The 12,846-nt window shown below is 41.3% G+C and overlaps 1 protein-coding gene across 2 annotated transcripts in view; it reads left to right on the forward strand.

The window, feature by feature from the left end:
• Positions 1 to 12,846, forward strand: part of SGSM1 (small G protein signaling modulator 1) — a 1,300,548-nt gene that overhangs the window by 625,906 nt on the left and 661,796 nt on the right. For both annotated transcript variants that reach the window (XM_085636109.1, XM_085636110.1), the window contains exons 6-7: positions 330 to 397; positions 8,673 to 8,818. In XM_085636109.1, the coding sequence (XP_085492235.1) occupies positions 330 to 397; positions 8,673 to 8,818 (214 nt within the window). The remainder of the gene's footprint in view (positions 1 to 329; positions 398 to 8,672; positions 8,819 to 12,846) is intronic.

The raw sequence follows: 12,846 nt of genomic DNA on the forward strand, positions 1-12,846 counted from the left end.
AAGCGGTGTCTCAATGGGAGAGCTGGGCAATTGTAGTTAAGATGAGTTGCTAGACCCATGTTTGTACAGCCTTTGATGGTTACATTGATCTATGATGAAACCAATGAAGATTCTTTTTTTAAAAAATACGTTCTGTCGGACCTTGAGTAAGCATGTTGGTGGTAGGTGACAAAGTAAAGTAAATTGGAAATTAAAATGAACAAAATGTGGCAAAATCAATACATTATTAGTTGGTATGAAATGTGGCATGACTGTTCCTCCAAAATGTATAAATGTTGCAGTAATCTGTTGCCTGTTTACTTACTTTTTTCCATGTTCTTTTTCCCCAGTAAATATTATGAAAAAGAAGCCCTTATGATGGATCCTGTGGATGGCCCAATACTCGCCTCCTTACTAGGTATATTTTTCATTTTTGTACTGTTTTTCTTTCATTGCCAAATGAGTGTCACCTCACAGTTTGTCAATACGCAAATTATGCACTTAGTTTTTATACGTTTTGCCATTTAGTGACACAGCCATTTTACATCAGAGAAATATTCAAGCATTGTATGAGGAATATGTCACCAGAGGGCATAAGTAATCTGTCCCTTCAGTCGTCCAGCTCCCTTGCAAAACGTTTATTGCTGTCCATCAGTGGATGGGACACCATGTTGCAATACGGTGAAATGATTTACTTTTTTTTCTTTTTCTTTTTTTTTTTGTTTTTTGTAGAGCGCACTGTAACCCTACGGGCATCCTGGCGCTATAGACATGATGCAGGGCAGAAACAGAGTAGGGGGAGCAAGGAGAAAATTAGACTCTGGGAAAAAGCCAGGTCTTGAGCCGTCCACGGAAAAGAGTCAGATCCTGAACCTGTCGTAGCTCTGAGGGAAGACCATTCCAGAGTCGAGCAGCCGCGGAGCTAAAAGCTCTGCCTCCCAAAGTGGCTCTCTTTGTCTTAGGAATCAAGGCCTGCCTAGCTGAGGAAGAGCGCAAAGTGCGCGAGGGGACATACCATCTAAAACGACTTTGTAATGGTACAGGGCCAAGGCCATGAAGAGCTTTGAAGGCTACACACAGGGATTTAAACATAATCCTCTGTTGCACAGGCAGCCAGTGAAGCTCAGCCAGAGCCTTGGTGCTGGAAAAATAGCGCGGTCTTTGAAGGGCTAGTTTTGCGGCAGCTGCCTGGATGCGTTGAAGCCTCCGGATCAGATAAGCCGAGGACGCAAGCAACAAGGCGTTACAATAGTCCAGACGACTAAGAATGGTGCAACGAACTACTGTGCCTCGCACATGAGGGGGCAGAAGAGGTAAGATCCTGCGGAGACCTCTCATGATCATGTAACAGTTTGAGACCACCTTGTTAACATGTGACTCGAGACTTAGCTTCTCATTGAAACAGACCCCCAGATTACGTACAGTCTTTACAGGAACCAGGGGGGTGTCCAAAGGAAGAGGCCAAAAATTGAGAGGCAGGGGTGACGATACCCTGCCCACTGAACAATGTAAGATCTCAGTTTTGGCACCGTTAAATTGCAGATCATTGTTTTTCAGCCAAGTCGTCATTTCCAGCATGCAGTTATGGAAGGTGGGTAGAGAATCCGCCTGATCACCTTCCAGGGAAATGATTAATTGTGTGTCGTCGGCATAATTAACAGCCGTAATGTTGCAAGATTTAATGATTTGTACCAGAGGTCGCATGTAAACATTAAACAGTATCGGGCTGATAGAAGAGCCCTGTGGGACACCCTGTTTGTTAGGCAAAAATTCTGACTGATATGGAGGCAGAAAGACCGCCTGCCGTCTGTCCGACAGATAGGACCAAAGCCATTTTAGGGCCAAGCCAGTGATCCCCATCTCTTCGAGCCGATGTAAGAGAATCTTATGGCTAACAGTATCAAATGCAGCGGATAAGTCAAGTAAAATCAACGTTGCAGACTGTCCCTTATCCGCTCGCATTCGCAGGTCATCCAGGGCAGTGATCAAGGCAGCCTCAGTGCTCAGTGCATTTACTTAAGATAATCGATTCATTGGTAGCAGTATTCTACGAGTTTAGTGAAATGTGGCCCAATTTTTCTAAAGCAGTATTCTACGAGTTTAGTGAAATGTGGCCCAATTTTTCTAAAACACACTATTTCACACACGGTGTCATATACAATGACTCTCCACCGTACACATGCATTATCACTTATAACACATATCCACTCTATGATAATTTTGACATACACATTCACACACAACATAATACACTTTATCGCTCTTACATCACTCCCACTGTCACACGATTTGTCATAAACATTCCCCATTTTACTCACACGCTATGACACAGTCCATCCCGTGGACCAATCACACCAGCATGTTAACCACTCACACCTTACACAAAGTACCCTGGTACACTTATCACACCAACATGCATATCATCACATTGATGCACCAACCAGTATCGTTATCATTACACAACCACACACAATTGCTTGGATGCCAACCTACTTGTAATCTCTCTAGCTCATCTTCACATATGCTCTATCTCTCTCACACACCCAGAGTAGTTGCACTTCAGCTTCCTGTGCCGCTACAGTTCTCAGTGTTTGAGGAAGCGTTCACTAATGTTGCACATGCTTTACTTCAGCTAAGTGTGTCTGTTGTGTGTGAGAGAAGGTGTACTCTTGCTGCCTCTTTGCTGTATATGTGTAAGAGAAACTTTTAGTAATCTCACTTCACATGTATTTTATGTTTGCGTTTCTGCTGCTTTTAGATGAATATGTATGCAATTGTAAAGTATGCTACACTGAAACCGGGTATCCTTGCGCTGGTCATGAATACGTCAGGAAGGCTGCGTATATAGCAGTACTTAAAGGGCAAAGGTTGATGAACAAAAAAACCCAATTACAAAGCAGTCAATAATAACCAGACTTTGGGTCTTTTTTGGAAAAGAAGGTAGTCTTCAAAAGATCTTCATGACGGGAACGGAGTGAGTTCAACAGTTTGACTCTTAAGGGGAATGGCAATCCATCAAAGAATGAGCAGAGTCACATGCTTGAATCTTCCCTGTCGTCATGGTGGAAGTCCCATGGTATTTAAAACAAGCAGTACCATGTGAGTACATTAACAGACCTAGAGGAAGCAATTGACATTGTTTTCCAATTCACATTGTTTTAATAGACCCAAATTCCAGCCAATCGGAGACAAGACCCTGAACCACTCTTCCCTTGCAGAGCCACCATACCTCAGATTTCTAACTGCACATTGTGTGTGAGGAAGTCTCCCTGTGTTCTGCTCAGTTGTTTCAGGTTTGTCAAGTTTTCACCTTTGCCCTCTCTCAAGAAAGGAAACATTGTGCTGCTACAGCTCTGATGTACTGTTTTCTACAGTATTTTCCATTGTGTCAGAGGTATCTAACAAGAGGCTTTTCAGGCCCTGGAGGTTTTGTGGGGAGCCACAACCTTTCTCAGAAGATCACCATAAAGAGTGTCTATATTGTACATCATCATCACAAGCCTTCAGATTGTGAACATTGCAGAACCTTATGTGCCAAGACATTAAAATGCATGGAAGCCAGACCACTCCTTTGGCTCCAAAAGAAGAAGTCCTATTCAGAATCAGGGTCTGATTAGAATGAGTGTCCAAGTCGCTCCCCATCTCAGCTTAAGCGCAACAATAGTGCTCTACCTCATGTGACAATGACCCAAAAAGACTCAAGTTACTAGTAAAGGCTCTGGGTCTGTGAAGCTAGTCACTAAGGACTCCTCTTCAAGTTCCACTCAGAAATTATCTTCTGGCTCTTCTCTGTACCGGTCATTCCTCAAAAGGAGTCATCCTTGACAAAAATTAGATAATTGGCAGACCCATCATCGACGTCAGCCGTGTCAATGAGAACTTCAACAACGTTACGTGCTCCTAAGCTTCTAGTCATGACAGTGACAATGGTGACTACAACAATGACGATAGCTTTGTCGATGAAATTGGTGGCAAGGACCATCCTGTCAACTGCAACTTTTACGTTTCTGGTGTCTTGACCAACGTTGGGGGCAATAACAAATCAAAAAAAGCTCACTCTTCCTCGTCATCTGCACCATCTTCAAGTCCCTTGATGGAGCAGAAAAAGCTGCTCTCTGATCTGAAGGGGCTTCTATAACATTGCGCCCAAAAAAGACGGCACCAAGCAAGTTCTCCCCATTGCCTGCAGCTGATCTTGACAAGGAGAACACAGGAGATTAAGGATTTTCAGACCAGCATACAGCTCTTCACAACTAAGGGAAAAGTGCCAGGAGACAGATGAGGATGAAGACACTAACAGACACTTCCACCTTCCTGAAAGGAGATTATTCTTTCAGAACTCATCAACAGTCTGTGTCTCATAGTTAGGACACTTTCCAAGAGCACTACCCTTATGAAGAGCCTTAAGAGAATCACCAGGCCTCAAACTGGGACACCATATCAGTGCCCATCTCTTTGGTCACTGACTTGAGACATGTATTTAATGACTATTATAGGTGCTTTCCAAAAGCAAATGCACCAGTACCACTCACTCCGTGTTGCTCTAGTTCACCTGGCACTGCCCCTCTACCTAAGAGTCCGGTGTTGTCCCCATGCAAGAGGACAGGACAGTAGTACCTCCTATTACAATCAGGGACAATTATATCAACAGCAATGCTGGAGATTAACCTGGAGAGGATGAGCTACTTCAGAACCCAGCTACATCGGGTCAGGAGTGGGACAACTATGTTGCCCCTTTGTCGCCATCACCTTCGCCAGCAAGTTTTCATCCTGAACACATAGGAGGGTTCCACAAATTGCTGGAATGTTATTCCAAGAGGTTTGATTTGCCTATTCCAGTGTAACAGACAGAATGCTTTCAAGTCTCTAGGGCTGAAATTAAACAAAGAAAAAATCATCTGTGATACCATCTCAATCTTTGGTGATTCTGGAAGCCATTCTGGACACAAAGGTTGCAAAAGCTTACCCGACGGCAGAGAGGGTTCAGATAATAATAGAAACAGCTGCTTTCCTTGCAAGAAGAAAATCCACTTGAGTGAGAATGTTCAAGTACATGTTGGGAATGCTTTCTTCGTGCATTCCCTTATTTCAAAATTGTCATCTGCACATGAGACCGGTGCAGGAAAAATTGGATGCACAATGGATACATATTCATGGTTCATTCGACCACATGATCAACATCACCCAAATGATGAAGCAAACTTTGTCATGGTGGGGAAAAAAGCGCAATCTATCTGTGGGTTTCTCTTTCGTAGTGGCACAGCCATGCTTTTTCATCACAACTGATGCTTCTTTGGAGGCTGGAGGAGCTCACCTACAGCAGATGGAAATTCACAGAATATGGTCAGTTCAAGAAGCGCAAATGCACATCAATCTACCCAGAATTCGCAATTCCTCTGTCCTGGTGAGAACGGACAATGCCACCACTATGTTCTATATTACCAGGCAAAGGAGAATGAGGTCAAAAAGACTCTCCTCTCAAGCACAGTAAATATGGAAATTGTTACTTATACACATCTCTCTGCTAGTAGAACATGTCCCAGGGATAGACAATAAATGGGCAGACTCTCTAAGCAGGGCAAGTCAGTGCCACAAGTATGAAATGGATCCAAAACAATTGTCTGAGATCTTCAAACAATGGGGTACCCCCATTGTGGATCTCTTTGCAACTCTCCTCAACAAAAAGTGCAAAATATTTGCAAGCAGGTTCCCTCAGAGAGGGTCTTGGGGGAATGCTCTTCAGATACAATGGATAGAAATGTTTGACTATGCGTTTCTACTCTTTCCTCCCATTCCCATGGTGATTCGCCAAGTTGAAGCGGGAACCATGCTGTCTCATCCTCATTGCACCTGCATGACCAGGAAAATACTGGTACACAGAGCTTCTTCTCCTATCTCTGTGCCCATGCATACAGTTTCAGTCGATGGAGAATCTCATTTCCATGAACAACAGTCAGATATTGCATCCTCAAATAAAATCTCAGTTTGGCAACATTGTACCTCACAACAATGGGTTTGGATCATTGAGTATCCCAGTGGAATGGAAATCTATTCTTGAGCTGTCATGTGCTTTTTCCACAAATAAATCTTACATAGCAAAGTGGAAGAGATTCTGCTACTGATGATTCAGAAATGACCACAACCTTTTTTGCTCTTCTGCAGAACAGCTTTTGCTATATCTTCTTCACTAGGCAAAGTTAGGCCTGGCACACTCTTCAATAAAAGTGCATTTAGCTGCAATTTCAAGACTCCGAAGGAAAAATGGGGCTATACCTGTGTGTTCGACTAGACTTGCTAAAGAATTTATGAAAGGCTTTTTCAGGGCTTTTCCTCCAGTAAAACCTGCTGCAATATCCTGGCAGCTGAATAAGGTTCTTTTCCAACTAATGAAAGCTCCATTTGAACCGATCCATAAAGCAGATGTAAAATATGTCTCATGGAAAATAGGCCTTTCATTGGCTCTCACGTCACCCAGGAGTGTCAGCGAAATTCAAGCTTTTACAGTTACGGAACCTTTTTTTTACAATTCAGATAGGATAAAGTGTTGTTAAGAACCAATTCCTAAGTTTGTCCTGAAGATCCCAACTACTTTTCCCTTGAATTAACCTATCGTTCTGTCAACATATTTTAAAAATCCTTCCTCTACTGCGGAGAGAGCTGTCCATTCTCTAGTTACAAACGTTGCATGAAATTCTGTATTTACAGAAAGAAAGCTTTCTGGAAATCGGACCAGCTTCTTATCTCTTTTGTTCCGCCCAGGAAGGGTTAGGCACTTTCAAGAAGCCTCATAACCCATTGGGTGTCGGCAGCAATTGCTTCTTACAATGACAAAGCAGGAAGACGACCATCGACAAAAGTCGCTGCACATTCGACCAGAAAAATGGCTACATCCATGGCCTTGTTTGCTGGAGGATCGCATCCAGACATTTGCAGACTGCAACGTGGTTGTATGCACATACATTCACCTAGCACTATTGTTTGGACTCTGCATAGAAAGTAGTTGCCGCTCTGAGGCAGGCAGTATTGCGTCGCCTCTTTCAATAAGGTATAGATTATTTTTTTGCTCTTTCATTGCAACATATTGGTGATGTCTTATTGCTTGTGTCTCAATTGATTTTTCTAATATTTCTATTTTCCAGTGGTTCATGTTTTCTCCCATTGAAAAGAAGAAAGAGTGGTGTTGCCTAAGCTACCACTGATTCATGCATGTGAATCTATCAAAGATTAAATACTGGAGAAAATGTTACTTACTTGTATACTGTAGTTCTCAAGTATTGATATTTTTCATAGATTCACATGCGACCCGCCAACATCTCTGTTTGGCTCACCACCCCTTCACCTCATTAATATATCTTATTCCCTTTTACACTTGTGCTCGAAATTTGAGGTATGGTGGCTCTGCAGCGGAAGAGCGGTTCAGGGTCTTGTCTCTGATTGGGTGAGGTTTGGGTCTAATTAAACAATGTGAATTGGTTAACAATATCAATTGCTTTCTCTGTATCTGTCAGTGTACTTATATGATACTGCTTGTTTTAAATATTGTGGGACTCCCACTATGACGATGGAGAATTGTTGTAATCTTCTTGGTTCATTCCTGCCCTTGCCTTTTTTTTCTCCTCTCCTCCTCCTTTATTGCCAATTCGCTGTTCGCTTCCCTGCCCAGGAAGGTGTGTTGTAATCTACTTGGTTCATTCCTGCCCATTCCCCCCTCACCCCCTTACTCCTTCCCTTAGTATGTTCTTATGGTTGGTGAACAAGGATTCCACAGCTGACTCCAGCTGACTGGAACCTGTCAGTGGTGTAGGACCTAATAAAGACTCTTCCTTTTCTACTCAGTGTTATGTCTTTTTAACAGGAACATTCAAGCATGTGATTCTATAAAGGATATCAATATTCGAGAACCACAGTGTACTGGTAAGTAACTTGTTTTATACAAGGCACTGTAAGCAGGCTTGCGGCAGAGGAATGGAGTGTTGCAAGTATGTGCACTTGGCTATTGATAGACAATGGAGCGAAGGCAGTTGTGAGGAGGTATGGATATTTTATAATTTACTCCACCAGCTATCTAGATAGTACTTATTGAGGAAGGCCTTAATAAAGTGAGTTGCAGTAATTTAGGTGCTAAAAGAAGTTTGTAGTTTGAATACCAGTTTTGAGATTAGAAGAAAGTGGGTATGAGTGGAAGGATTTTGCTCTGGGCCTTCAGAAGGTACAAACACAGCAGTTGATGTGCATTCTCAGTGACTACCGCGAAGCTACATCTCTTGCAATGGTGTTTACCATCATGGAATTCAGTCCCTGTAATTCATGATCCTATGTGAAATGCGTGAAAAATTCATGTGGGGCCTCCTCTGTCTCCAAGACCAGACAGCGACAGGACATCAGGTAGATGGAGGACTCTGCTCTGCCTAAATGATACCTACAGGGCTCAAACTCTGAAGTAGGGACATTTTGGTTCAGGGCCAGCACTGAACAGATGGCACTTTTTTTCAACACCCATGGAAATGCACTCTTGTAGGTGTGTGTGTGTGTGTGTGTGTATATATATATATATATATATATATATATATATATATATATATATATATATATATATATATATATATATATATATATATATATATATATTCAATGATGGTCAGCCCAGATTTCACTGAATGTTACATTTTATGATGAACTTTGTTCCCTTTTAGTTGGCCCATGTGCTCTTGAATACACAAAGATGAAAACAGCAGATCATTTCTGGACCGATCCCTCTGCAGATGAGCTTGTCCAGAGGCACCGTATTCACGGTTCTCATTGTCGTCAAGATTCACCCACTAAACGACCTGCCTTGTGTGTAAGTGTCTTTTCAATTTAGGCTTGCATTGTTATTGCAACTTTTCTCCATTGCGTTGGTATTTGTTTTTAAGGATTAGCTGTTTGTCAATTTGTGCAATCTTCTACGGTTAGTAAACCTGACAAATGGAGAGTCCTCTCCCATCTCCTGCATCTTTTTACTGCATTTGTTTTATTTAAAATTACTTTAAGTTTCAAAATAGACGTCACAAAATGAATGGAACGTTGCAGTTTAGAAGCCAATCCTAAAATCACTATTCATTTGCTCGTTACCATAAGACGTCAGTAAAGATTGCCTCATAGATATTCTTAATTGACGCCCCGAATCTGTTCTTAATCTGGGACATAACTCTGTTTAGTTTATTCTCATCCTCATTTTTCCTAGCAGGAGCTGCCTATTTTAATCATATCAAAAAAGTTTGTAATATATTTATTTATATGTTTTGTGACCACCTATGATGGTTGACAATACACACCAACACAGTCCTATTGTGTTAGTCAAAGATATGAACCATTGAAAACCGAAAAAGAATCGAAATAATAGATCCACAGTATTACAATATACACACAAAAGATTAAACAGCAGATTTTATCTTGTATCAACCCATAAAAGCTTTATAATTACACTTGATATTCGGAACAAAATCAAATGTTGTCTAAAGATAGAGATATTCTGGGACAAAGTTGTCATTTATAGTTTTACCCATTCTCACAAAGTATTTATTTCATCATGCTTTATTCAGAATCCCCACTGAGTCGTGGCACCAGTAGCTAATGCATAGGTGCTCGTCACACTTAAGACCAGCCTTTAAGCCTGTGCCGCTAAGCTGCTTCTAACTAATACTGTAGTTTACAAATTCTTACCATCTTTTCTGATAAGAAGGGACATTTATTGAAACCCATTACTCCACTATAACTGAGTGGTGAAATTGTATTGCTGAAAACTCTTATCAACATTAATATGCAGAAAAGGAAAATCTGAATAAAAAGATAACACTTCTACATTCCTTTTGAGTTGCAGAGGTGATTGATCAGATATAATAGCAGACAAAAACATGTAAAGCAGTTAATTACCTAACATTTTATTGAAAGTTCTAATTTTACAAAATGTTCTTAATGATAATTTTGTATGTTCATTTATTTATTTTGCATGTTTGGTAAGGCGTAGACATTCACTGTGAAACGGTCTTTTAGCTGATAGTGTTGAATTTTGCTGAATTATTCCGAGAAAAGTCAGGTGACTGAAGGTATATTTTGAGTGGAATGCTGTCCCAGCGGCGGGCACCATAATCAGGGAAGTCCTTCGAGTTCCATTTGGTAGGTTTTGCACAAGCTTTTTCAAAGATTTCTTTGGGACTTATTTAGAGTCTGGGGAACGGGCACTCTGTCACAAATGTGACAGATATCCCATTTGCATTGCATGTTTGTGCTGGAGTGCCAATCCGCCAAACCCTAAATGTTGCTCTTTGTTTGTATAATGCAAGTGTTTTGAAGTCTGGAGTGATCAGGGATGCTGTTTCAAGTAGTTAAATGTGAGGAAAAGGAGCCTAGTTGGACTTGCTTTGATCTTTTTCTTTTTTAAGAGTTTTATATAGCGCAAACTAGACCCTATGATATCTGGTATCAGAGCGCTTTACATGGGCACCAGTTTCGTTACAGATGGACACATTTATTTTTGTTAGGCACGGGGAGATTAAGTGATTTGCCCAGAATCACAGGATGCTGAGCGTTGTTGCCGAGATTCGAACCCGTTCCCCAGCTTCGAGGTCAGCCACTCTAGCCGTAAGGCTACATCCTCTCCCAGATATTAGATAAATAGGATATTAATCATTTGAGTGCGTTTTCGTTGATGTTCAGGTACTGCAATTGTTATATCAAAATATTGTGGTATGTGGTTTCAAAAAGCCCTGGACAAGTCTAGCAGTAGGATTACTCCAGCATTACCCGGTCTATAATCCTCCTTATATTATCCATGGCTGAGGTTATTGCAGGGTCTGTACCCAGACATGCTCTGAACCTTACCTTTGAATGGTCCAAGATGTTATTGTCTTCCACAAAAGCTTGTATTTGGGAAGTGTCCCCCTTCTCTAAGATTTTTGCCAAAAATAGAAGTTGTGAAACTGACCAATAATTAACAGGGTCTCCTGAATTAAGGGGGGATTTTTTTCAACATTGCCCTAATTATCGCCTTTTTAAAGGCTAACGGAAACTGACCTGATTGAAGGGAGGCATACATAATTTGTTCAACTGCTGGTGCTGTGATATGACTTGCACGTTTCTACAGATGTATAATGGGAGCCCAAGCGTTTACTAGAGGTACGACATTTGAGACAGTCTTCTCAAATGCAATAGAAAATGGAAAAGGTGGCTGAGTTCTTGTGGGGCTCTGTCTTTGGATAATCTGATTTTTAAAATAGATGTAGCCGATTTAAGGTCATTCCTAATCTTCCCCACCGTTTTATGGAAGATTGAGGATAATGAGTCCACCAGTTCTTGAGAGGTGGGTATTGTTACGGCTGGTGGCAGTGGCATTTAGTGCCGCCCTTTTGGGATGTCATTTGATAGGGTTGGAGTACAAGTTACGGTTGTCTTGGGTTCCCTCTAAACAATGGAATCACCAAAGGTTGACAAAGAACTAATAAAAGGACAATTAGAGGATTTAAAGCCATCAGAATCCGACTTTGAAAAAATGGATCAGTTGGAACCAAAACATGGGGCCACAAAGTAAGGATAGGATTTAAGGAAAGCAGTCTAATGGAAAGGTCCATGTATCTAAAACGAGTATCATATGATTAGAACCGTTTACAAAGTGAGGGTGTAGCATTACAGCTAGAGCTGCCGACTTTGGAACTGTGGAACCAGGTTTGAGTCTTAACGTCGGCTCAACATCCCGTGATACTGGACAAATCATTCATTCATCCTGTGCCTAAAATGAAAAAATGAATGTGACCTTATTTAATATAGCTGGTGCTCATGTAAAGTATTGCAATACTATTGGGTCGAGTCCGCACTATATAAAACCTCAAACGAAAAAACTCCTGGTAATTTTGAGCCAGTATTATAAATCGTGGTAAATCTGTCCACAATGAATGTCAGTGTACCTGGAAATTACTGTTGGATAAATTATGAAAATTGCATAAATTCAAACATGAGATTATTTTGTGTGAAGTTGCAAAACCAGTAGTGCACGATGTTCAGAGTTCACATTACAGCTAGAGGCAATAGAAGGAAGAAGTATACAGTTTGTCACAGTGTGATAATATTGAACATGTGAACGCTTCTGATTTGGAGAAGGGGTTCAAACACATTACATCGTTCATTTGAAGTTCCATACTCGAAGGCTTGTGAGGGGCCTGAAAAAATGTGCAAGGGAGCTTATTTAAACAGACAATCATCCTGTTTTCTTCCATAGAAAATCTTGCTAGTTCTTGACTAGACTTAGAAGAGCCTACAGATGCCATTGAGTTTTTGTAATAGTAACAATTTTAGACTTCAACATCTTCAATGCTGTTAAAGGAGTTTTCTGCATTGCCAGACTAAAATGTGATTTAATTTTGTTAAAGTGTTAGCTAGCCTGAGAGACGCGCGAGCGCGCGACGCAAAATGGCTGCCCCCCCCCGGTGAGCTCCTCGTCAAGTTGGGCCGTTTTCGGCGACTAAACGGCGATTTAGGGTCAGAATGCTTATTCTTTTGACTGTGCCAGTTTTATAAAAGTCCTACCTGTGGTGGTTTTGCTGTGCAAAACAACGTCAGGATTGGTGTTTTTTCTTCTTCCTTGCTCCAGCCGCGGTCTCTGCTTGCAGGTACTGCCTAGCTTTTCTGTCAGGGGGGGAGGAGCCTTGTTCAGGAAAGGGCCTGGCTTCGGCCTAGTCACTCCCATAGTCGGTTTAAGCTGCTGCACCAGTCTTTTTGAAGCATTTTTCTTTTCATCAAGTTCTCTCCTTTTCTTTTACTTTGCAATTATTTATATTTGCTATTTTTTATAATAGAAATGATGCTTTTGCTCGGCTTGTGGGAAAAATATCACCT

The sequence above is a fragment of the Triturus cristatus genome, chromosome 11 (assembly GCF_964204655.1).
Source record: "Triturus cristatus chromosome 11, aTriCri1.1, whole genome shotgun sequence".
NCBI lineage: Eukaryota > Metazoa > Chordata > Amphibia > Caudata > Salamandridae > Triturus > Triturus cristatus.